At 34.2% G+C, this 24,031-nt stretch overlaps 6 protein-coding genes and 1 pseudogene across 10 annotated transcripts, besides 1 other annotated feature; 2 read left to right on the top strand and 5 right to left on the bottom strand.

Moving 5' to 3' along the window:
• Positions 1-161: 161 nt before the first annotated feature.
• CAM8 (calmodulin 8) lies at positions 162-2,695 on the bottom strand. Of its 3 annotated transcripts, NM_117546.4 has the most exons (4): positions 2,510-2,676; positions 2,243-2,400; positions 1,741-1,821; positions 162-529 (listed from the first exon to the last, which is right to left on the bottom strand). In NM_117546.4, exons 1-4 carry the CDS (start codon positions 2,586-2,588, stop codon positions 392-394), a joined length of 456 nt encoding a protein of 151 aa, NP_193200.1. In that variant the 5' UTR covers positions 2,589-2,676; the 3' UTR covers positions 162-391. The 3 variants fall into 3 exon arrangements, with proteins under 3 accessions (NP_193200.1, NP_001329798.1, NP_001329799.1); NM_001340950.1 differs by having other exon boundaries at positions 188-529; positions 2,243-2,695; NM_001340951.1 differs by lacking the exon at positions 162-529 and having other exon boundaries at positions 1,683-1,821.
• A 3,832-nt stretch (positions 2,696-6,527) lies between these two features.
• Positions 6,528-7,563, bottom strand: GLP9 (germin-like protein 9). The gene is made up of 2 exons (NM_117545.4): positions 7,339-7,563; positions 6,528-7,246 (listed from the first exon to the last, which is right to left on the bottom strand). Exons 1-2 carry the CDS (start codon positions 7,466-7,468, stop codon positions 6,708-6,710), a joined length of 669 nt encoding a protein of 222 aa, NP_193199.1. The 5' UTR covers positions 7,469-7,563; the 3' UTR covers positions 6,528-6,707.
• Positions 7,564-9,554: 1,991 nt separating this feature from the next.
• AT4G14620 (hypothetical protein (DUF506)) lies at positions 9,555-11,348 on the top strand. The gene is made up of 3 exons (NM_117544.4): positions 9,555-10,269; positions 10,348-10,537; positions 10,637-11,348. Exons 1-3 carry the CDS (start codon positions 9,940-9,942, stop codon positions 11,140-11,142), a joined length of 1,026 nt encoding a protein of 341 aa, NP_193198.2. The 5' UTR covers positions 9,555-9,939; the 3' UTR covers positions 11,143-11,348.
• Positions 9,687-9,782: a sequence feature (AT4G14620.uORF1).
• Positions 11,349-15,138: 3,790 nt separating the features above from the next.
• Positions 15,139-16,661, bottom strand: AT4G14615 (sporulation-specific protein). The gene is made up of 2 exons (NM_117543.4): positions 16,418-16,661; positions 15,139-15,675 (listed from the first exon to the last, which is right to left on the bottom strand). Exons 1-2 carry the CDS (start codon positions 16,544-16,546, stop codon positions 15,574-15,576), a joined length of 231 nt encoding a protein of 76 aa, NP_567436.1. The 5' UTR covers positions 16,547-16,661; the 3' UTR covers positions 15,139-15,573.
• A 230-nt stretch (positions 16,662-16,891) lies between these two features.
• On the top strand, positions 16,892-19,540 carry AT4G14610 (annotated as a pseudogene). Its single transcript has one exon.
• A 133-nt stretch (positions 19,541-19,673) lies between these two features.
• On the bottom strand, positions 19,674-21,960 carry MDA1 (Mitochondrial transcription termination factor family protein). 2 transcript variants are annotated; one of them, NM_117541.9, is made up of 5 exons: positions 21,815-21,960; positions 21,503-21,583; positions 21,366-21,415; positions 21,046-21,264; positions 19,674-20,965 (listed from the first exon to the last, which is right to left on the bottom strand). In NM_117541.9, exons 2-5 carry the CDS (start codon positions 21,571-21,573, stop codon positions 19,824-19,826), a joined length of 1,482 nt encoding a protein of 493 aa, NP_567435.4. In that variant the 5' UTR covers positions 21,574-21,583; positions 21,815-21,960; the 3' UTR covers positions 19,674-19,823. The 2 variants fall into 2 exon arrangements, with proteins under 2 accessions (NP_567435.4, NP_001327961.1); NM_001340949.1 differs by having other exon boundaries at positions 21,503-21,622; positions 21,815-21,959.
• Positions 21,961-21,998: 38 nt separating this feature from the next.
• On the bottom strand, positions 21,999-23,988 carry AT4G14600 (Target SNARE coiled-coil domain protein). Its single transcript, NM_117540.3, has 4 exons — positions 23,756-23,988; positions 23,481-23,604; positions 23,083-23,139; positions 21,999-22,471 (listed from the first exon to the last, which is right to left on the bottom strand). Exons 1-4 carry the CDS (start codon positions 23,824-23,826, stop codon positions 22,310-22,312), a joined length of 414 nt encoding a protein of 137 aa, NP_567434.1. The 5' UTR covers positions 23,827-23,988; the 3' UTR covers positions 21,999-22,309.
• Positions 23,989-24,031: the final 43 nt, after the last annotated feature.

The raw sequence follows: 24,031 nt of genomic DNA, 5'->3' as shown, positions 1-24,031 counted from the left end.
CTCAATATGCTGCTTTGTTTTAAGATTTTTTGCATTTTCCACAAAAAAAATTGTGTTTCGTATTCATTCGCTAAATATAATTCCAAAATCATATTGAAACACCTATAATCAAAGATTGCAAGAAGAAGAAAAATATCATATCGAAAAAGCTATAATATAGAAACAAACTATGTATAAACAGAATTCCAAAATCATATAGAGAAAGCTATAATATAGAGATTATATTGGATTTGACAGCTTCACAAGTGATAAAACAAAACTGGATCTGAAAATTTCAATGAATGTGGAATAATGGAGAATTTGTTGAGATGGTGTGAACACGAAGTAGTAACAACTAACAAGGTAATTAAGGATCATTGGCTTATATAATAAATAGATTTAGAAAAAGTAATCAGTCAATGTTGATCATCATCTTGACAAATTCATCATAATTGACTTGGCCATCACCATCCAAATCTGCCTCCTTTATCATTTGTTCAACTTCTTCATCTGTTAGCTTTTCTCCTAGATTTATCATTACATGACTCAACTGCAATAACAAAGCTTTTCAAATTAATAAATAATTAACGTAATTGTTAGTCTAATTATTGTAAATTAAGTTGTGCATGTTAATCAGACGGGTCTGACCCTGTACAGAGAATAATAATTGTTTATTATCCATTTGAATATGCAATACAATATAGTAGGTCAAACGGCCTAACTTGAACAATTTCTAATTTCGGTACGAAAAATATGAATAAACCAAATTCATACAATTGTTTAGTTTTTTTTTTTTTAAGTTGTAAGCAAAATACAGCTGGTTTTAGCCTAAGTTTTGACCAATCGATATAGAAAACCCCAAATTAATAAATTGAATTGTGTTGCATGCAAAAAGGTGTCTGCATTAATGTAACTTTTGAGGATGTAAAGAAAGGTATATATATTTAATTAAACTAGGTGAAACATGTGCCCTCCTGTCAAATAAACCAATAAAATCAAACGCATTTTACTCTATCTAACTACTTTGTATTAAAATTTCTTTTGTTCCTCTTCGTTATTCTCTAAAGATTCACAATGCCAGCTAGCTCTAAGCCCTCACGATGGAAAACAGACTTTCGAAAATATAAAATCAAATAAATAAATGGCCATGTCTTGTTAAAAAATGTTTTAGAACATAAATGAGACAACTATGGATCTCTTTAAATTGGAAGATCGTCTGGCTTTGTTGTCTGATATTTGTCATTGATTCTACATATGTGAAAGTGTGTTTTAGCTGGATTTCTCGTTTTTTCTAGTTAATGCAGAATTAATTGGTCCAAGTGGTTACATAAAAATACTATGCTCATAATTATTGTGCTTAGCCTGTATTTGACGACACTTTAGAGATATAGAGCATGTACCACTTAAGCAAAGAAGACATTTATGAAATTGGTTCATGTACCTAAACTAAATTTGACAATAACCAAAATTTAGATAAGGATTTCTAGTAGATACAAAAATCTAAATAATTATAGCTCTAATCATTTATAACCAAATAAAAACACAGTTAGACCGTACATGGTATTATTGGAGAACGTTGTACAAAACGCAATCCAGTGCATCGAACTAATTTGTTTTTATAAGTTCTTAAAGAGGATTTTCCGCATAAGTTCCCTTTTAAGTTCTCAATAAGTCAAGCATATATCTAACTAAATATACACATTGACACATATATCAAATTAGTAATAAAGAGAGAAAAAAAAGAGAGTAAGAGTCACGGACCTCACTGGCAGAGATGTATCCATTTTGGTCTTTGTCAAAGACTTTGAATGCTTCTTTCAGCTCTTCCTCCGCATCACTTTCCTAAACCATCACATGATCATGACAACAACTTAACATACAAAAAAACTATTGTCATAAAAGTCTTTGTTTACATTATACACATTTACGTGTCTAGTTCTTCACAAATCAGATTTATTCGTAGTGAAAAACCGAAAGCAAAACAGATTTTGCTGTAATACAAAAGCTGAATATTTCCAATATATTTCTTAAGAGTTTTTAATAAACTAGAAGCATAATGAATGAGACAGCTCCATTTTGACTAGAACCTGTTAGGATCCCATATCAAAGAGTTACAATAAGGGACCTATAACATAATATATAAGAAATCATATAGACAAAAAAATTTCACTTGATGTAACTTTTTGGTTTGTACGTGGCTACGTTAACTTGATGTAATTAGTTGTGAAATAAATAAGCATGAGAGATCAAGAGAGAGTGGAACCTGAAGTTTTTTGGCCATGAGGTTGAGAAACTCAGCAAATTCAATGGTGCCGTTGCTATCAGAATCAATCTCAGTGATGATATCATGAAGTTCTTGTTCTGTCGGATTCTGATCCAACGAACGGATCACTGTTGCAAGTTCTTCCACCGTTATACAACCTATTAAAGGATTCCAAACAACCATAAATAAATGTCACACAACATAATATTAGTCGTCGTCTTTATTATCTTTATTCTATATATGACCATCTAGAGAAAGGAAGAGAACCGTCGCCGTCTTTGTCGAAGAGACAAAAGGCTTCTTTGAACTCAGTGATCTGATCTTTTGTCAGTGCTGTTTCTTCCATTGTTTTCTGAGAATATTTTGAAGACAAAGAGAGAGAGAGAGAGAGAGGAGGGAGCTCAAGGTTTGAAGTGCTTAAATCTCTGATTTATGGTCTATATGTAGAGTTGTGACAAGACCTTTTCTACATTGGACTTATGTACTTTTCAACTACTTTAAGCTCTTTAATTGATTCTCAAATTATTTTAAATTGAAAGGGCAGTACTGTTTTTTTTTTGGGTCTAGAACTCTTGGATTGAACAATTTAATTCTAGTCACATGGCTGAATCCCATATAATAAATTAATAATTGTCGCTGTTTGTTAAAGTTCAAATCACTTGTGCAAAATTAGTTTTGAAAAAATCATCTTATTCTAACAAGTAGAGACTACTACAAATAGACATAGAACGACAAGTCCTAAAACAAACAAGTATAAGCCTACAATAGTCTTTGATAAAACGTCCCTAACTTTTTCTGTCTAGTTCAAACCCATTAGCCACTCATTTTGTACGCAACAATTATGTTCTTTTGTTTTTTGTTTTTTTCTGTTTTTTCTTAAATAAAAATAAAAATATTTTATTGAAATGATAAAAATATAAATTTACAATCAAAAGATTTTAAGCCTATACAAATGATCCTATAACAAGAAAAATAAAACATAGAAGCATACATCGTGATTCACAAGTTTTGGTCAATCAACTCAACCAAAGCGTTGAAGCCGAACGAGTTAGATAAAAATATGACTATTTTGAAATTTTATCTTATAATTAAGTTTTTTGTTTTTTGTTTTTTTAAGAAGAAGGGTAACTACTGCTTGAAAAAAGCATAATGCTAAACTATTTGCATTAAAAACTTTGAATTGGAGGTCTAAGGATGAGCCGTCAACGGTAGAAACTCAAAGTTCTCTGGCATAAACTCCTCTCGCGTCATGTGACAGTGACTCGTTGTTCAAGTCCATAAGCTTTCCAATAATATGGAACCTCAAGAACCAAATTATGCGAACGATGCAAGCTCCATCTACCAATTTCTTTCCCCAAAGTCGGATAGAGCAGAGCATGATTTATGCGATTCATAACCACATCGAACACCATCGATCTTACTAACTCTTCTAGAACACAAAACAAACGCAACAAGAGGTGATAACTCATTGCAGCACTAACTTCAATTATGAAGAACCGCACTAGCAAGACACATTCAAAACCAGGTAGCACAAATAACTAGTCAAGAAATACAAGTGATGTCAACAAAAGAGACCGCAATTTAGCCACCACCGCAGCTACCAAATACACAATCTGAGAACCGAGACGATGCGATAAACTTGACGCTTTAAACATGTTCTTTTGTTTTTTCTGACTTCAAAATCAGTGATCACACTCTTTTAATACTCAGAAAGAACAACATTGAAATTTGTCTACGTACATCTCAACATAATGACCTCATTGGCCATCTTACCCGCTCCTGTCCATAGAAGACATATTAACGTACAACTCGACTGTCCATAGCTGTGAATGCATTAAGGCTATGAAGCTTAACTTGGCCAGCATGATTTTGTAGAATCCGTGCGTTCCCACACAATGATTTAAAAGTTTATCCACACAAATCATTCTATTTTCAAATTTGTTCCGATCGACGACATTTTCTAGAATTCACGGAGGTAGGAATTTTGAGAATATTACAGATTCATTTGAATCACATATTCACACCACTTATTTATTTTCCTATACATTTTGTTTGAATAATTGCGACTGTTTTTATATAACAGATGAAAATATATATTCCACGTCACATATCATAATTGAGAAGAATATCTACTGCTAAAAGATTGTAATCATTAAGAAGAATATCTACTGCTAAGAAATAATTTAGGAGATACTTGCTGACTTGCATTGAATCTGCAATTGGTATTCGAACAGTAGGGGAAATGCATGTATCATACGTTGCATTATAAGTTCATAAGCACGATATAAGAAAATAATTATAAATAAACGATTAGACGTAGCAAATTAACGAACCAGCAATTTCTTTTTGAAACGATTCAACTTTTCATATTTTGAGTTTCTAGAAACGAATTGTAAAAACAAAAAAAAAAACAAAATTATGGGGCTTTTCTTCATTAGTAATCTTTGCATTTTTACTCTTCCTAGGTGGGAAAATAATTCAGGTTAAAATATAGATAAAATATATTTGCAACCTTAAATAGCTCACTTTAGTAATACTTTTTTGACCCCTTTAATTAAAAGAATTAACATAGGGAAATTAACGAATATTTGTTTTATGTCATTGCAATTACAACAAAATATTTAGACAACGAAGTACGTTGTCCTTTCGGCTAATGGAGTAAAGAGGAAAATGAAACTGATGGGCCTCAGCACAAACCAAGCCCAAGAAACAAAAGTGGAAGCAACGGTCATCTGGTTCAAGCAAACAGAGCTTAGAAGTTTCCTCAAGTAATGACAAAAGTGGAGCTGGCAATAAGGAGATAACGACTTCTTGTATGGGAAAGCAGTTCAACATTAAGCTCGAGAATCGTTTCTCAACCCTTGATTTAGAAAACTCAACCTGATGTATGACATCTGTCAAATCTCTCTAAGGTTTAGCCAAGTCTCCACCTTTGTATTTAAACATCCTGAAACTCAAGTTGTAAGCTTTAAGCATTCTATCAATGGAAACCTAAAAGGATTGATTTTGTCTTCAATGTGAAGCGTCAACTTAGATATTCTGACTAAGAAAAACGACACGACATGATATTAGAACTGATAGATATTTGTGAAATATGATGCATGGTTTTTCTCTTTCTTTTTTTAAAGAATAGAATGCATAGTTTGAAAATGAGCTTTAGCTTATTCACATAACAAATAACATGAGACTATGAGAGAAGAAATTTTATATTTGCCACTAAAATTATAGGTTAAAATTCAGATTATACTCTTGAGTTTTTTTAATCCCAAAAAACCTCTCGTATTTGTAACCACTGTATAGAATTTTCAGTAACTAATAAAAAATGTAGGTTAAACCAGCGGTTATATATGATTTTGTATTTGAGAGATTATGTTTTGGGGAAAGCTTCGATAAAAATCTATATATCTGCTTAATTGCGTAAAGCATTTGCTAGATTATGCGTCTAAGAACAAGCCTATTAATCTGCTGATTTTCTCAACCAAGACATTTTCATTCTTGGGTCTTGGACTATGGTTTGCTAAACAAATATGTGAAAAAAACGATACTTTGCTACTTACTGGCAAAATGAAAATCAAAACTTTTTTACGTCTTTGGAAATAGTTAACTCTTGATGATTCTTTCTTGCACTATTTTATTTAAATGCTTGAGAGAAGAAAATTTCAGTGAGAAGCTCACATTTGCATTATTGAGATTGGGTATTGAAATACTTTGGATTTTCCTTGCATACATTCTGTAACGCTGCTTTATCCATTTGGGGAAATCAATCTAAGAAATATTTATTGTTAACTCTCCTTGTTTGGGTATTATTATTCTATCGTCACACAGTAACTCTGATCTCTTCTCCACCCAATGGCGGAGACATAAATATTTTTTAGGAGGGTCAAACTTATCGTTAAATTTTTCTAAACATTCTAGGTATTTCTAAACTATTAGTTATTTTTCATTCCCACCAAAAATAATAATAATTGTTTTCATAGAAGCAAAAATAATATCATCATTCTTGTAAAGTTCATAAATTATTGTTGTTTCTGGATATAATAAAAATACTTAAACTTTTTTTTGTGAAAATACATGAGTAGGTCACATGTTATTCTTTGTTTTCTATTTAAATTTAATCTAAAATACTGGTAAAAGAATGATATACATTTTTGTTACTATAAAACATTTCGTTACCCACACATATAGATTAGTTTTTGTGTATCTAAATTCATGTTTTTTATTAGTAATATGAATTTATAATTATATTTAGTTAATTTTATAATACAAGAATTAACTTTTTCCTGAAGAAACACGAAGGTTATGCACAACATGCTTAATAGTTTAACACAAATAGAAAATTAATTAATCAATGACCAAAATATTATTAAGATAAAACAACAACCAACATCATATACATGTCACAGTACGGCTGAACCATGCTTGTATTAATAAAGTAATTCCAAAGACTATATTTCTTATTACATTATTAGAACCTGGCTTGTAAATTCCTGACCGCATTAACATCCATTTGGAATGCTCTTGCAAGAACATTCGGGTCTACATCTGGTTTAGACCCAAATATTGTGTTAGCAATTGTGATAACACCTGCGTTTTGGCTGCTCAAAGCAGCGATTGCAACTGCTGGAGTTCCTCCTAGGTTGAACTGGAAATGGATGAGTCCTTCTGGAAACACAAATACGTCACCCACGTTGAGTGTTTTGGCGAAAAGACGGTTTCCGTCTTGGTTTGATGAGATAAACCCTACAAGTAGAGTTCCTTGTTGAACAACCAAGATCTCGGTGGCACGTGGGTGGGTGTGAGGTGGGTTCTGACCGTTGGGTGCATAGTCTATACGAACAAGTGAGATACCAAGAGTGTTTAGTCCTCCAAGGTTGTTAACATTGACGGTTGTCACGTTGGACCCAACCGCGTTATTTGTATTTCCAGGTCTGTTGAGGCTCGAGAAAAAGAAATCATCCGCGAAAACTATCCTTGGATCCTTGCAAAACTTTCCATTCACAAACACTAGACAAGGTTTTGATAAAAATAGAGTATTAGTAATGCATAAATCAACATACAAATATATTTAATAAATTAAAAAATGATCATGTGCTTACCGCCATCTGCTGGTGTGTTGACACCAACACAAAAGTCTTGAAGGGGGCTTGGATCGGAAGCAATTACTAATGGAAGTGTCAAAGCAAAGAGAGATAGAGCCGCAAGAAAAGAGAGACTTTTTATCGTCATATGTATGTATGGAGACGATTTGTAGAAGACAAAAAGGTTTTTGTTAGTTTCTTATTTGTGGTGTCAATGAAGATGTGATAAATTTATGAGACAAAGAGTTCAATTTATAGATGATTTTCGGTTTGAACAAGTCCATATGTATGTATATTCCAATGTAATTTTCATTGTCTATAAGTTTGAAACGGTAAAATGCTGTTGAAACCGTGTTCCCTCAGGTCATATTATATTGAGAATTATTTAAATTATTGTATTGTTACCATTGTTAAGTGTAGCTTTCATTATCTCGAAGTTTGAAATGGTAAACCTTTAACTAAACCGTGTTGCATCAAGTCGTATTATGTAAGGAGTTATTTAAAACATTATCTTGTTACCATGTTTACGTTAGTAGTATCTTAATTAAACACACAAAAGATCTTCAACTGAAAAAGGAGGCACTTGAAATTTAAAATGTTAAGTGTCGGCATTGATAGAGTTATATAAGTTACTTATACTGCAAGAGGGTTTATTCAATAATATGATTGTTTCTCAGGTTTTCATGAACTATACCTGATGATTTTGAGAATATTTGATTATTTTATTTGCATGAGTTTTAGAGTTGACATTGAGAGTCTTTGACAAATGTCAAATGTGAATTTTTGGTGGTTTTGGGTTGCTTGATTCGTTAAGCGATAAAACATGACCATATCAATATATAGATGTTAATAGACTGATCATTGAAAGAGAGAGGCTGTTACTACTTACTTGTCACGGAAGAATATCCTAGTTTTGTAGAGAGATTAGGAAACGCATATAAGAAGATACTGTGAAATTTAAACGCATATATATATATATATATATATATATATATAGTTGTATAGTTATATAGCGTAAAGTAGATAATGTGAAGTTTCATTGAAAGATTTTGGTTTTATATTAAGATTACAAACAAAACATTATATCTTTGTTTTGACAGCTTAAAGAACTCAACATCATGTCTGATCATGTCCCTATAAGATGTGCAAAAACGACTATCGGATTCATATCAAAACAAAATTTGGATTATTTCCCCTCACCACTGACTATCTCATGTACACGGACATACAGTTTGTATATTATAGCTAGCTCATGTGTTTATATTTCACCAAAGTTTTTTAGTTTCGACATTGTAGCTCTTATAACTCACTTAAGTTCTACAAATATATGTTTCGAGTACTAATGAGTTTTCTAATCAATTTGTTTTTGTTAATTATTTCATTGACCGATTGAAATAAGACAAGTAACCAAAGAGGCCACGACAAAGATTTCAAGATACAAATTACAAATACTTCCCAAATCCCAACCAAATCCGTAATACTGGGGATCCACACAAAACAAAAAAAAAAAACAATACAAATATATGAACGGAGAAATGTGGGCTTTTATTTCCATCATTATACTGCCAATTGGGCTTTTACATTAATAACTTTGGCCGACAAAAAAAAAAAAAACGAAACAATCCAATTCCCGAATTTACCAAGACGCGAAACTAAGTGGACTGTGCAATCTCTTTTATACATTTTTAATCGATCGTCTAACAACATATAAAAAGCAAATTCAATTGCAATTCAACAACGAAGGAGTAAAAAGATCAACTTCCCTCCTGCTACGTGGTCCACTCTTATTAGCACAAACATCACTAATTTTCCTGCGAAAAATAGCTGTGTCTATATATTTAAACCTTTTTAATTACATCAATTCAATAAAAACAGAAGAATAAATAAATAATTCCGAAAATCCCGATGATGACTGAAAGAGATATGCCCGATCTTCCACGCCACAGTAGTGGAGCTGTGGAGAAAGAAGACAAAACTGTAATAATGTTCATTATTACAATTTTCACTGACAGTTTTTTTCCATAAAAAGAAGCTACCACAATTACTACTAGCAGTAAAAATAAAAGAAATCTGAAATATAATAATAACAACCAAAAAGTGAAAAAATCAAACCACACCGTCCCACTAAGAGGATTAAACGGTAATTTGCTCTATCACGTAATATAAATGACGTGGCATCATCGTGTCTAGTCAGCTTCTTCTTTAATAACCTCTTCAGCTTCAGCTATCACACTGCACCTATAAAATCAACCAATCTCGTTTTAACCCCAAACCAGAAGAAGAAACAAAAATCGAAATTCTCATCAATAGCAAAAAAAAAATTACTCTTAGATTTTCCTCAAAAACCTTAATCAATCGCCGGGAAAATGAATATTCCGGTGACTATTTCCTCCATTACTGTTTCTAATAACGCTGTTTCCGACAATCGTCGTCATGTTTCCCGTGAAAATCGTCAGCGTTAAGAAAACCGTCACTTATATTTTTTTTTCTTTTCTTCTTCGTTTTTGTGAAGATGATGATCCACTGATTTGAGAGTAGTAGCTTGAGAGGTTTTTAGTAGATTTCGATTTTGCGATTATTTTTGTTTCCTGGAGAGATCTCATTTTTTTGCCACTTCCGATGATGAAGATCCAGCCGATTAACAACGATTTGCCGGCGAATAGAGTGGAATCATCAACCAAACCAGTGCTTAAGTCTCGTCTCAAGCGTTTATTAGATCGACCGTTCACGAGAATCTCAAACTCAGAGAAATTACTCATCTCTGGAGATGGAGTCGTCGCTGGAACAGAGTTCGAGCCAAGCTTAGCGAAAATGGTTCAAAACTATATGGAAGAAAACAACGACAAGCAAACAAAGAATGGTCGCAATACTCATCGTTGCAATTGTTTTAACGGGAACAATGATATCTCCGACGATGAACTCGATTTCTTCGATTATGACAATTTCAAGGTATATATAAAAAAAACTCAATCTGACTCTGTTTCAAATCTCTGCAACAATCTAAAATCTTCATGGATTTGATTACAGAGTTTGATTCAATGCGGAAGCTTCGTTGAGAAGAGTCTTTTAGTGGAAGCTACGAAGATTATAGAGAAGAACAAATCAGTTAAAAGAAAAGACGAATTGAGAAAGATTGTTGTTGATGAACTCTCATCTCTTGGTTACGACTCTTCAATTTGTAAATCGAAATGGGATAAAACTCGTTCTATACCGGCCGGTATAATCTCCTTAACCAGTTTTTCTTCTTCTTCTTCTACCTTTGATTTTTGTGATTTTTCGTGTAATTGAAGTGTTTTTATTGTTGATGATTTTTCAGGTGAGTATGAGTATATAGATGTGATTGTGAACGGAGAGAGGTTGATAATCGACATTGATTTTAGATCGGAGTTTGAGATCGCAAGGCAGACGAGTGGTTACAAGGAGTTGCTTCAATCTCTACCGTTGATTTTCGTCGGAAAATCTGATAGGATTCGTCAGATTGTTTCTATAGTTTCGGAAGCGTCAAAACAGAGCTTGAAGAAGAAAGGTATGCATTTCCCGCCGTGGAGAAAAGCTGATTACATGCGCGCTAAGTGGCTATCTTCCTACACTCGAAACTCCGGCGAAAAAAAGCCGACGGTTACTTCTGCCGCGAAAGTCGTAGCTGAACCGGAGCTAGATTCTTCGGAGATTGAGCTGATTTTCGAGGAGAAGGTCTTGTTGCCGCCATTGAAGTCTCCGATTACGTCTGTTGGTAGAGATGATGATGACGTGGCAGAGTCAGTGAAGAAAGAAGCAAAGGTCGTCACGGGATTAGCTTTACTGTTCAAAGAAAATCACTAAACAAAAAAATTCTAATTTTTCTATTTTCGGGTTAAAAAGTTAAAACATTAAATATTTTTCTTCTTTTCTGACCTCTTTACTTTTTTTTTAACCCAATTTTCAAGAGGTTATTATTAGTTTACTAATGTTTGCTAGTCCATGTAAAACAGTAAAAGTAACAGAGAAATGTTATTACTGGATATCAGTACTTATCTTGGTAAACGTTTGAGAGTGTGCAGTGAATGTTTTGATTATTACTTTCTTGAAATTTGTTTTACCTTTTCTTATGAAATTTCTACTGCGACTGCTGTTTAAAAATATGTTGGCGCAAAAGGAACAGAAGATTTATGACAACTTTAACTTTTTCATAAACACTTACGCTGCAAGCAAATTTACCACAATGTATTTATGGAAGTCAGTAGTTATCAGAATTTATTTTTTACTATTATTTTCCGATGACGGTAGCATTCGAGAAGAAAGAAGAAGTCTGTGGCATCTTGGAGTGCAAGAAGCTGTTCACTTGAACAGTGAAATATTCTCTTTATTATTTACTTTTCTTTTAATTACTGTTTTTAGATATATTTATTTTTGTGTTGTCTGATATAAATTTTCTTATGTCAGTGAAATAAATATTTTGGTGTGTGGTTTGGCTACGTATAAATAAATAGTGTAGCTATAATGTAGTAGATCCAAACTTGAATTTAGATATAGAAAAATCAGTAATAAAAATCAAATAGAAAAATGATCCAATCTTGCATCAAAAATATGTTATCGCTGATAAAATAATGTACATTTATGTATATGCAATTATTTATGTGTATTTTCATATTTTGTAGAGATCTATACATATATTTTTCCTTCTTAATTCTTATCATTAGACGGTTAAACTTCTGTTCCAACTCAATTTATATACATGATTCCTTAATTTATTTCTATTGATGACTCAATTTATATACATGATTCCTTAATTTATTTATATTGATGAGTCTCTCTTTTTTTTTTGGTAGGAATATTGAGGAGTTCTCTCCTTTAAAACTAAATCAAACTAGATTAGAAAAAATTGGTTTGATTAGTTCGATAAAGACATAATGCAATGTTCCGTTAGACTTTTGAAAAGATGAAGTTTTGTTTTTTTGAAAAATCAAAACTTGTGTTTGCTTTATTTTTAGTCGAAGCCGAGACCAACTTTTTATATGGACCTAACTTTGTTTCCATAAGGATGTGTTGTGATTTAAAACGGTTAAACCAAACCATTACCAATATGTAAATGCATCACAATCATTGTTGTGGGACATTGTAATCCATTATGAGACAAAATATACTTTTAATTATTCTTGATATTATATTACACATTACACAATAATTTTACATGCTCTAGATAGTTTTAAATTGCAATAACTTTAGGTTGCATAAAATGGGTAGGGTCGGTTACAATAATTTCAGAAGTTGTGGGGGCTTCTTTCCTTTTCTCAACACCATTCCAGTCTTTTTCCGGGGTTTGACATTATTTCTAGGAGTAGAAATTTATTTTTGAAAAAATAATCAACTATTCTTTTATTTTGAAATGTATATATCTTTTATTTACATTAAAATAATTCACCATTATTATCGCTCGAAATAATATACTGTAGTTTAATAAACTTACATGATGTTTTTTTTGGTTAAAGAACTTGGCAATTAAACATCATCAAAATAATTCAACAAAATTATAATAAAAACCCATAACGTTATGACTGATACAATTAGGAGACCACATTATGAAAAAACTATTATGCCATTTTTTTTAATTAAATTTATGCCATTTTATGAATTTCAAAAAAATGTTTAGATTTTAAATTTTGTTCGTTTTTGTGTCAGAATATAACATTTCGATATACGAATACAATAGATAATGTTTGTTTGGTCAATTTAGTATATAAATTTCAATGTTACGTACGTATAGAGATTAAAAACCAATTACATCAAGAAAAAAGATATCTAAATACTTTGGATGAATGATGCAAAATAGTTTAATTTCTACTCTAGCTGTAAGGGTATGTAACTAAAGGAAAAACCATCCATCAACACCCACTCATTTGAATAGTTGGGATACTCGTTTCATTGTCTGTTTGCTTTTTATCACCTGAGTTTTTGCATTGTGACTTGTGAGAGTCAGACGAATAAAAGATTTATGCACAACCAGCTCTTGTGATAGTTTTATAGTGATAGTGTTATTATTTTATTGGACCTCCTTGGCTCTTTTCACACATGCATGATATAATGATTTGCAAATAAAATTTTATAGGCAATGGAAATAACATTAATCGTTAAACATTTGGATTGGAAATTTCATTCCAAAATGTTGAAATATGAAGGTAAGCTAGCGACTAGTAATATCTACTCTTTTGTCTCAATTTCTCCAATCAGTTTACGTATCCATGAAAGCATATAAACATAGGTCTTATTATAACATTATACTGTTAGATCTCAATTTTCTTGACAACATTTATGTGTGACAATCAAAAACATAAATTACGTAGATAAATATTAAAAGCAAGACAGAGAGGGGATTACGTATAGCGTATTAATAATGTTTGGGGACCAACCTGCAAGATGACGAAGCTAATGGCTAATGGTAAAGAGACCTATCTATACATTGACATGCCTAAAGTCTTACTAACATTATTGACCTAACAAAATTCAGAAATTCACATAGAGCCAAAGATAATGTGATTAGTTTTGTGGCGCATCGTCATGGGCTTATTCTGTTATTCACATGCCTCTTCAGTTTTCCATTTAAATCCACAAACAAAATAAGATTAACTTTTTGATAAGATACATATACCAGCAGTTTATGAAAAATGTGTAATGGAAATTTCAGATATAAATATTGTAAATAAGGTTAGACAGTGAATTTTTGCTAGCTAAATAGTAATTGAAAGAGAGATAAAATTTTGACATGAAAATACATAGGATCATATTGTAGGACTTTTTTCAAAAAAAATAAAAAATCATGTTATAGATGAAATTACGAAAAACGAAAAAATTAATATATATTTGCTAATTATTTTGTGGAGACAATGTCGATTTTGTTTTTTAAAATGTCGATTTTAAAAAATAGTAAAAAATATGAGATCATAATAGTATGAGAATGGAAAACAATGAAACATATCTGTTTCTCTATTTTTAGAAGACATAAATACAGAGACTTATCCGCATTGAGATCAGACCCCGAATATTTGGTGAAATGTGGTCCCCTCCTCCTTTTGTTTTCTTTTTTCTTTTTCCCTCTTTTTTTTCTTCCATACTTCTTTTTAGTATTTATTTTCATTTTACAAAAATAAAATAAATAGTAACTTTTTCCCCATAAATATGTTTTATAACAGAGATTCTGATTTCAGTTCAGAAAAATGTGAGATTTCTAGACCAAGACTTTTTTATACTACAAAACTTGTGTTTAGTTACACTGACTTTTGGGTTCTTTTGTTTTTTACTTTCTCTTTTCATTTACGTATTGAAATTCTTTATTACTTAGTAAATGTGAAAGCTACTTAACATATTAGAATTTCTGAAATTATAATAATACATAGTGGTTTAGGTAACTCACAAAAAATACTAAAATTTCTACCTAGAAGATCAATAAAGTCAATTTTGGCCTATGTTACCTAAACGTTTTGCTACAATATCCAAAAGGGCTAAAATGAAAATATCAGACAGCTTGCAAGAATTGATTAAGATAACAAACAATATAGAATTAAATCAGTTAAGTATATAAATAGAAATGTGAACAAAAAAAGAAAGTAATTTAAAGCTGAGAAGCATCATTAACTTCTCTAATCTATGACCTGTTATAGATATAGTAGAAGCAAAAGCAATGACATGTGACAGCTAAGTAAAAGTAAAGATGATGACACCATTAATAAAGGATTCAGAGGTTACCCATAAGATACTCAGAGAAGATTAATGGTTTCAACAAGAGAAGTCAGAATCTTGAGTACTATGAATTTCGTTGATATTTTCAGAACTTATCGTTATGTTGACATTTTTACAAAAACATGCATTTTTTTCCTTTAAGAGTATTTTCACAATTACCCTTTTTACTCAACTTTGTAGTATTTTTAGAAATCTTCTTACATTTGTCCAAAAAAAAAATCTTCTCACACTGAAATTTAGAGGCCCGAAATATGGCCGTTAACAAATCACACAATGACATGAAGCTGTGGTTGTGTATCTTTGATTTTGTAATTTTATTTGAAAATGTTACAGACTTCATTCATTGATGTGCACAAATCACAAAATATGTAACAAAAGAAATGTTTCCTCTTCGTCATTATTGCTCTTTTTCTTATACAATCCCATTATGATCTTACAGGAATCAACAACATAACATTACCTTTATTACCAGTTGTTACGCCGAGCAGTTTACTATTACAGATAACATCAAACATTTGTATATGATTCCATCTCATAAACTCACCGGATGTTCTTCTTACGGGCAAGCTCTCGTGCCATCTCTCTTAGCTCATCGGGTGAAGGAGGTCTAGGTGCCTCTTCAGGATAAACAACATATGAACGCTGCACAACAAATAGCCAAAATTTGGGAGGGTTAGAGAATGCCTCTATCGCACTGCAAAATAACCATTACAGACTGCTCGATAGAGCGGAGAAAACCCGACTACCATCAAAATGGGGTAGTGTATGTTTCTAAGATCCTAGTAAGTGTATTTCAGTGACTTAAGCGCAGCAGACAATTTGATAACAATAAGTGTTACCCATTTTAGAATGAACATTTTATCCTTCGGTGCACCGCAAAACCGACATTGTAGACTGTTTTCTATATGCCAGACCCGACAAACCCCACAACACTATCGAAAAGTTCGATGGAAGCAAATGAATCATTGACAATTCAAGGAGATTGAACCATATCTTGAATGTTGCTAGGATTGTAGTAAATTACTCTGTGTTACAGTGATTTAAAGTGACAATGGCGTTAACCAAGTTAAGAGTTACCATTTCCTAATTATTCAGCTAACCAATCAATCTATGTTCCTAACAGAGTACAAACAAGTTAACAAGGTTAATTTATAACCAAACATTAAAATCCCTAATTGAAAATCCCATCGCCTAATCCACAAACGGATCTCAAAAGAGATTCAATTAGAAATATTACTCATAATCAAAAATTCTGCAAATGAAGCGTTTAGAGTTACTATTCCTAATTTTTGAAGCGAAACCCATCAATCTAAGCCTATCATTTTCGAAGATGCAATAATCAGTGATGAGAATTTTGTGAAAGAGAGAGAGAGGATGGTTTTACATTGCCCATGAATTTCTTGATATTGGTGCTGTTGTTGGCGAATGTGTACATAAGGACGATCGGAACAGCGACATAGACACCGAACTTGACGATCTCCAGAACCCCTTTCGATGTTCCAACAGATGACATTTTTCCGAAAGAGGATCAGCTTTGAACAATGCCCAGAGATCAAGATCAGACTTTTAGGGTTTATCAATCGATAAATTTGGGAATCGAATTGATGATGTTGTTCATTAGTGGAAGAATGGGCCAATTTGGATATATTTATATTTGGGCCTCACTAAACTCATAAAGCCCACAACTAAAGAGTTTGATTCTTATTTTTTCTTTGAAGATGAAGTCGTGGTCGTCGTTGGTTGTATAGTTGTATAAGTCTTTTATATTCGTCCAAAGTAAACGTTCAATGAAATTGACTTTTGGAGATCGGTGCGTGAGTGGAAGAAAATCCAATCTCATCTCTTGTCTTGAGCCAAGATGGGAGGTTGTATCTCGGTCTCGGTGTCATGTGATCAGTTTGTGAATCAGTTCTCTCAATGGTTATGCGTTAGAAAAGGTTACATTCATAGCCTTCCCGAGAATCTAGCAGCTCTACAAAAAGCCATTGAAGTTCTCAAGACAAAGCACGATGATGTGAAAAGAAGGGTCGATAAAGAAGAATTTCTAGGGCGTCGTCATAGGCTTTCTCAAGTTCAGGTATGGCTTACAAATGTCGTGATTATCGAGAAAAGGTTCAATGATTTGTTTAGTAATAAAGAGGTTGAGATAGAGAGGTTGTGTTTTTGTGGGTTTTGCTCCAAAAGTTTTGGAAAGAGCTATCATTATGGGAAAATGGTTAGCGTGATGTTGAAGGAAGTTGAGAATCTCTCTTCTCGTGGAGTATTTGATGTGGTGACTGAGGAAAATCTGGTAGCTCAAGTTGAGGAGATGCCTATTCAATCCACAGTTGTTGGTCAAGAGACAATGCTTGAAAGGGTTTGGAACACTCTCATGAAAGATGGATTCAAGATCATGGGTTTATATGGAATGGGTGGAGTGGGAAAAACCACGCTTCTTACGCAAATCAACAAGAAGTTTTCTGAAACAGATGGTGGATTTGATATTGTGATGTGGGTTGTTGTGTCTAAAACCTCAGAGATCTATAGGATTCAAGAAGACATTGCAAAAAGACTAGGTCTTACGGGCGAGGAGTGGGACAAAAAAAACGAAAACAAGAGAGCCGTTGACATACACAATGTCCTTAGGAGACATAAATTTGTGTTATTGTTGGATGATATATGGGAGAAAGTGAACTTAGAATTGGTTGGAGTACCGTATCCAAGTAGAGAAAATGGAAGCATAGTAGCATTTACCACCCGTTCTCGAGATGTTTGTGGGCGTATGGGAGTCGATGACCCGATGCAAGTTAGTTGTTTGGAACCTGAAGATGCTTGGGATTTGTTTCAAAACAAAGTAGGAGAAAACACTTTGAAAAGCCATCCGGATATTCCTGAACTTGCAAAACAAGTCGCTGAAAAATGTCGTGGTCTACCATTAGCACTTAATGTCATTGGAGAAACTATGGCATGCAAAAGCACAGTTCAAGAATGGCGTCACGCGATTGATGTTTTGACTTCATCAGCCATAGAGTTTTCAGGCATGGAAGACGAAATTCTTCAGATATTGAAGTATAGCTATGATAATTTACAAAGGGAGCATATCAAATCATGTTTCCTATATTGCTCTTTATTTCCTGAAGATTATGAGATTAAGAAAGAGGAGTTAGTAGACTATTGGATATGTGAAGGATTCATAGATGCAAAAGATGGTAAAGAGAGAGCGATAAACGAAGGCTATGAGATCATCGGTACTCTTGTCCGTACATGTTTTATTGATGGAGGAAGAATGGAAGAAAACGGAAGTGAAAATGCATGACGTGGTTCGTGAGATGGCTCTATGGATATCATCTGATCTTGGAAAGCATAAAGATCAATGCATTGTGCGAGCCGGTGTTGGGTTACATGCAGTACCGGAAGTGAAGAACTGGAGAGCTGTGAGAAGAATGTCGTTGATGAAAAATGAGCTTGAAAAGATTTTGGGTTGCCCTACATGTCCTCAACTTACAACTCTCCTCCTCCAAAAAAACCACAAATTGGTAAATATTTCCGGAGAATTCTTTCGATTCATGCCTAACCTTGTCGTATTGGATTTATCATGGAATAGTAGTCTCACTGGATTACCAAAGAAAATATCAGAGTTAGTCTCCTTGCGATATCTTGACTTGTCGTATACAAACATCGAAAGGTTGCCTGTTGGTTTACAAGAGTTGAAACAACTAATACATCTGAATTTGGAGTCCATGAAGAGTTTGGAGAGTATGCTGGGGTATCTAAGTTGTTGAGTTTGAAGACACTGAGACTACAAAAGTCCAAAAAGGCTCTAGATGTGAACTCAGCGAAGGAGCTACAACTCTTAGAACATATAGAAGTTCTAACCATAGATATCTTTTCAAGTTTGGTTTTGGAACATTTGTTATGCTCTCAGAGATTGGCGAAATCTATTCAATATGTAGAGCTTATAGAGGTTGAGGAAGAATCTTTCAAAATATTAACTTTTCCAAGCATGTGTAATATCCGTCGAATTGGCATATGGAAGTGTGGAATGAAGGAGATAAAAGTCGAGATGAGAACATCATCATGCTTCTCTAGCCTCTCCAAAGTCGTTATAGGACAATGTGATGGTCTAAAGGAGTTGACATGGCTATTGTTTGCTCCAAACCTTACTTATCTCGACGCTCGTTTCGCAGAGCAACTAGAGGATATAATCAGTGAAGAAAAAGCTGCAAGTGTTACGGACGAGAATGCAAGTATTATCATTCCTTTTCAAAAACTAGAATGTCTTAGCTTATCTGATTTACCTAAGCTAAAGAGCATCTACTGGTCACCATTGTCTTTTCCACGTCTGAGTGAGCTTGCAGTGCAAGAACATTGTCCAAAGCTGAAAAAGCTTCCATTGAACTCCAAGAGTGGAACTGCAGGTGTAGAACTTGTCGTAAAATACGGCGAAAACAAATGGTTAGAAGGTGTTGAATGGGAAGACAAAGCCACTGAACTACGGTTTTTGGCTACCTGCAAATCGTTGTATCGATGAACTTCTGTTTCTTCAACTTTTCTCTCGTATCTTTGTAAAGTTTTGGAGTGTTCATTGGCTAATTTGGCTTTTACGTATATGACCAAGTTTATTCTGTGACACTGTCTACACTATAATATCCTTCATTGTTGATAAATGTTTTCTTTACTCCAATGTAATGCCAAGGTTAAGAACACCATTTAGCAGCAGAATGGGTCAGTTTACAGAATTGGTATCGCTGGGATTTGTTTCTGCGACTCACATGGAACTCGGCAAATTGATTACTCTAAAACTAAAACATTCACAACAAACCACCACTACTTTGTTCAGCAATTACGTTATTAGACACAAGTTTCATCATCTTCTTCTTAACAACTTTCTCGAACTCAATTCCCGACAGCGATAAAACCTGGTTCAACAGCAGTCTCACTCCACTTCTCTGAACCAGCTCATATCTCGGCTTGATCCTCTCTTGTAAACTGTACCCAAAAAACTGAGGGAACTTCACAAGCTCGGATTTTGGATAGTCCATTGTCTGAAAGTAATCCCATTTCGGCATGACATTCTCTTTCAAGCTGAATGTGTACAAAGCTCCATATCTAGAGATCATGATTCCAATTTCATCTAAACCAAAACCCTTTTCGAGGAAGAACTCTGTTACTGGCTTCAAATTCGACTCTATGCTTAATCCAAACGTTTGGGGACATCGATGTAGGAGAACCGCAACATCGACATTTAGCGATCTAAAGTACTCCATAGTTGGACGGAGCTTGTCTTCTACACTGTAACTCATGATGTTTGGACATCGGGTTAGGATTCTCCCTATCTGTTCTTCTGTGAGACCAGTTTGTGATAAGAACTCGACAGTTGAAGTAAGTTTCTGGCGGCTGTAAGTGAGGATGGCTGGGAAACGGGAAATGATCTTTGCCCATTGGTTCTTGTCAATGCCAAGTGTCTCAAGAAAGGCCATTGTCGGTTTCAGGTTATCGGTTAGGCTGATTCCGCATATCTGTGGGCGTTTGCAGAGGATTGTGGGGATATCTGATTTAGGAATTCCGAGGTCTAGAAGGAATTCCACAACAGGTTTTATTTTTCCATCGAGGCTGTAATAAGGAAAGGCAGCGAACTTTCGAGTGATCGTTTTGATCTGCTCGAGGTTTAAACCGAGGTCAAGAAGGTAAAGGGTCTGAGGACGTAATGCACCTTCTGTGTCAAGTTCGCTGACTCGAGACACCGCTCTGAGTTTACGAGTGTCTGCAGCAGAATCTGTGTCACCACGAGGTGGTAGGACAGAAACTGGAGATGAAGCAACAAGTCTAGGTTCAGCTGGTGGATCAGGGAAGCTCACAACAAGCTCAGCGAGAAGATCACCATGTTCTTCATGAAGTTGTTCGAGGTAAGGAATGAGAGAATCTCGAATCTCAAGTGTAGTAAGCTCTCTTCCTGTTACAGTCAAACTTTTAGAGTTCATCGCCGAGCTCTTCTCATTAAATAGTAAAGGTTTTAAAGAAGAAAGATCGAACCTACGAGGTATCGAGCTTTATGAACAGAATGGAGCCTGGACACTAAATGGTCAATGAATAGATCGGATTTGTTGATTAACCGAGAAGAGAGACTGTTGCTAAGACCTTGCTTCTTGAAGAATAGAGTTAAAACAGCTTTAGCTTCTTCTTTCTCTGCTGCGATCAGATTTGGAGGTACAGGTCTTGGACTAAACTCTACTCTATTCTTTAAACGAATCCCTATAAAAAACAACATCGTTATGAAACCATATTGTTTTCAAAAATTGTGAAAAAAAGAGATAAGATTCATTTTCTCCATTGTATTATTTTGGTTCACTCACCATTTGTTTCTTGTCTAAAAGAGAGTCTTCCCGTAAACCAAAGCTGTGCTCTGCAAATTCATAGAATCAAGCACCAAAGTCAAGAAGTGCAATATCTCAAGAAGTCATGAATCGAGCTCGAGTCGCTCATAACTAACCTCGTACTGGGTTTTTCTCTTCTGGCGACAAGGAAAATCTCTGAAGGTCCAAGTTGACTAAGACTTTGCATTTTCTGGTTTCTGTGAAACAAAGAAGCAAAAGCCACCACCTTTCAATAACTGTTCAATAGAATTAAATTAACGCTTCAATGAACATAATCCCAGCTACGAAACAGTTCTCAGTTGCAGATTCTTAGTTTTAAATGTTGCTACGGATTTGATGCGAATCGGATATGGTAAGAGCACATGACAAGAGACGAAAGGAAACAATTTGTGGTAGAGAGACGGATCAAAATCCAATTAACGACTAACCTCGTTGTCGATGGTAGACGATGAGGCCCTTTTTCCCGAGAAAATTTCAATCGATGACTGAGAAATCAACTCGAACCCAGGAAGAGCTTTAGCGCTAGGACTGAGAAATTAGAGGATTTTGAAACGACATGATTGGAGGAGACAGGGTAAAACATTAAACCTTCCAATTGGTTGTAGAGATTTCGTAGAAAGCAAAGCCATTGGGCCCTGTTAATACAACCAAGAAGTAGTAGTATTTGATATTGAACCAAAGTCTAATTAAACCGGTAATGGTTAAGATTGATTTGGTTATCGACAAAAGAGTTTGTTCGAACACAAAACTAAAAGTCTAAAAGTGGGAAAATGTTATGTTCTATAATCTCTAGAGAGTAAGCGAATTCTTCTTACTCCAGTTTGTACAACTCTCGATGATCTTTTAAACTTGAGCAAGGGGATTTCTAGATTTCATTCTTCGCCGATTGAAATGAAGATTCATCGTAGGTTTGGAGAGTCTTTTTATCTTTTGAACATCTTAGACCAGATGTAGAGGACAAAGAAGACGAGGAGAGCGAAAAGAACCACGTGCATGATGTGGTTGTTGCCACTACGGATTATGCTCATGTTTAGTTTCCTTATGTTGTTCTTCACCCCGGCTTGCGCTCTGATCAATGTCATTTGCTGTCACACAAAAACAAAAAGCTTTATGTTTCAGACAAGAACACCATTTCTCCCCCTTGTTATTTGCATCCTAGAGTAATTCTGTATAACAGCACTTAATGCAGTCTCACGCAACAAAATCTAGCTGATGTTCTTTAGGTAACAAAAAGAAAAACTAGAAACAAATAAGAGCAATGTTCATCTTCAACATCATACTCTCCTTTATAAGGAAACCGGTATATATAGACTCAATGATAAGCTGCAACCATTTTGTAGTGCATTCACTTAACTAGCCGAGATTGAAGATATATATTCCTACCCAGTACCCACCAGAGTTCAGACCAGTCCCTGCGTATAAGTCTGAACATAATCTAAACAGTCCCTTTTATCAAGATTTTCATTGGTTTGTAAGCTATGGTATAATTTATACATACGTTGGGAATGAAGCTGTAGTTTCCCAAATAATGACAGCCATTTGAAACAAGATAAAGGTAACCCATAACTCGGATAATAATAAGTGATTAGCCTACAGTGTAAAGACTAAAATGCATGTTGCTGATGTAAGGTGTTTACATTCAACTTTACTATGATGGATGAATAAAGAACTTAAGCGACATCTCTCAACAACATACCAGTTCATCTAAGAAGTCTCTCTGAAACTTTGCTTCTGACCCAATTTCTTGAGCAATCTGCATAAAAATATGCGATCAATGGACTAACCAAAATCATGAGGCATAAGTTATGTTCAAAAAGGTAAAACACAAGGAATCGTAAAGAATGTCAACTGATTCATTTAAGAAGTATGGTATATAAAACAACAAGCAAGGAAGGTTTATAACAGACATCAAATATGTAGAATTCAATTGGTAAGTCAACTAATTAATCAGATACTCACTGATGAGTGAACATACATACTATCATAGTACTCTGGAACAAAAACACATATACAGAGCCACTTTCAAAACCAAAAGGCTGTAATGAAAACACAGACAAAGGAGAGATAGAATTGGTAACTAGGAGGGTTTCTTACATTTTTCAACTGCCTGACTTGGCCATGGAGACCTGTGATCTCATCATCCAGGTCAGAGTGCATCGGATCAATCCTCAGCTGGATTTCTTCTGAACCTGCAGCATTTCTAGTACTAAGCCCTTCCCTGCAGCCACAAATACAAATCAATAGAGCTATAGTTCCGCAGAAATTATCAAAATCTATGACCCATAAATCTCTAGTTTTCTCTATCCAAAAGATCAGAGAAAGAAATTTAAAAGCAATTCCAAAACGAGAAACTGATAATAAAGTTATACCTAGATCTGTATGGAGCGGCTCCGCCATAAAGGGAACCACCCGCACCGCTTCTGTGTGGATTTGACGCCATCGACGCAAAATCTAATCGGAATCTGCTGAGGTTTGAAATCGAACGCGAATTGAAATTGAGGAAGAACAAAGACGGGTCAAAATGTCGGGTTAATGGGTCTAGTCGTTTAATTTAAAACGCTGCGTTTTAGTCTAGTTATATCCGTAAACACAATGACGTTTTATTTAACCGTTGGATCATATCAGTAAGGAGAGCTATCGACGGT

Source organism: Arabidopsis thaliana, chromosome 4 (genome assembly GCF_000001735.4).
Source record: "Arabidopsis thaliana chromosome 4, partial sequence".
NCBI lineage: Eukaryota > Viridiplantae > Streptophyta > Magnoliopsida > Brassicales > Brassicaceae > Arabidopsis > Arabidopsis thaliana.
The sequence above is the reverse complement of the archived record's forward strand: the minus strand, read 5'-3'. Positions and strand labels throughout refer to the sequence as shown.

What these genes read in the sequence shown, in the direction of transcription:
- CAM8 (NM_117546.4), bottom strand. Translation starts at nt 2,588, where the DNA reads ATGGAAGAAACAGCACTGACAAAAGATCAGATCACTGAGTTCAAAGAA. An exon ending in CTTCGACAAAGACGGCGACG is followed by an intron (nt 2,401 to 2,509) that starts GTTCTCTTCCTT and finishes ATCCTTTAATAG; the next exon opens with GTTGTATAACGGTGGAAGAA. An exon ending in GATACATCTCTGCCAGTGAG is followed by an intron (nt 530 to 1,740) that starts GTCCGTGACTCT and finishes TTGTTATTGCAG; the next exon opens with TTGAGTCATGTAATGATAAA.
- GLP9 (NM_117545.4), bottom strand. Translation starts at nt 7,468, where the DNA reads ATGACGATAAAAAGTCTCTCTTTTCTTGCGGCTCTATCTCTCTTTGCT. An exon ending in CAACACACCAGCAGATGGCG is followed by an intron (nt 7,247 to 7,338) that starts GTAAGCACATGA and finishes AACCTTGTCTAG; the next exon opens with TGTTTGTGAATGGAAAGTTT.
- AT4G14620 (NM_117544.4), top strand. Translation starts at nt 9,940, where the DNA reads ATGATGAAGATCCAGCCGATTAACAACGATTTGCCGGCGAATAGAGTG. An exon ending in TCGATTATGACAATTTCAAG is followed by an intron (nt 10,270 to 10,347) that starts GTATATATAAAA and finishes ATTTGATTACAG; the next exon opens with AGTTTGATTCAATGCGGAAG. An exon ending in AACTCGTTCTATACCGGCCG is followed by an intron (nt 10,538 to 10,636) that starts GTATAATCTCCT and finishes ATGATTTTTCAG; the next exon opens with GTGAGTATGAGTATATAGAT.
- AT4G14615 (NM_117543.4), bottom strand. Translation starts at nt 16,546, where the DNA reads ATGTCATCTGTTGGAACATCGAAAGGGGTTCTGGAGATCGTCAAGTTC. An exon ending in TCAAGAAATTCATGGGCAAT is followed by an intron (nt 15,676 to 16,417) that starts GTAAAACCATCC and finishes TTTGTTGTGCAG; the next exon opens with CGTTCATATGTTGTTTATCC.
- MDA1 (NM_117541.9), bottom strand. Translation starts at nt 21,573, where the DNA reads ATGCAAAGTCTTAGTCAACTTGGACCTTCAGAGATTTTCCTTGTCGCC. An exon ending in AGAGAAAAACCCAGTACGAG is followed by an intron (nt 21,416 to 21,502) that starts GTTAGTTATGAG and finishes ATGAATTTGCAG; the next exon opens with AGCACAGCTTTGGTTTACGG. An exon ending in TAAAGCTCGATACCTCGTAG is followed by an intron (nt 20,966 to 21,045) that starts GTTCGATCTTTC and finishes TGACTGTAACAG; the next exon opens with GAAGAGAGCTTACTACACTT.
- AT4G14600 (NM_117540.3), bottom strand. Translation starts at nt 23,826, where the DNA reads ATGGCGTCAAATCCACACAGAAGCGGTGCGGGTGGTTCCCTTTATGGC. An exon ending in AAGTCAGGCAGTTGAAAAAT is followed by an intron (nt 23,140 to 23,480) that starts GTAAGAAACCCT and finishes ATTTTTATGCAG; the next exon opens with ATTGCTCAAGAAATTGGGTC. An exon ending in GAGACTTCTTAGATGAACTG is followed by an intron (nt 22,472 to 23,082) that starts GTATGTTGTTGA and finishes TTTGTGTGACAG; the next exon opens with CAAATGACATTGATCAGAGC.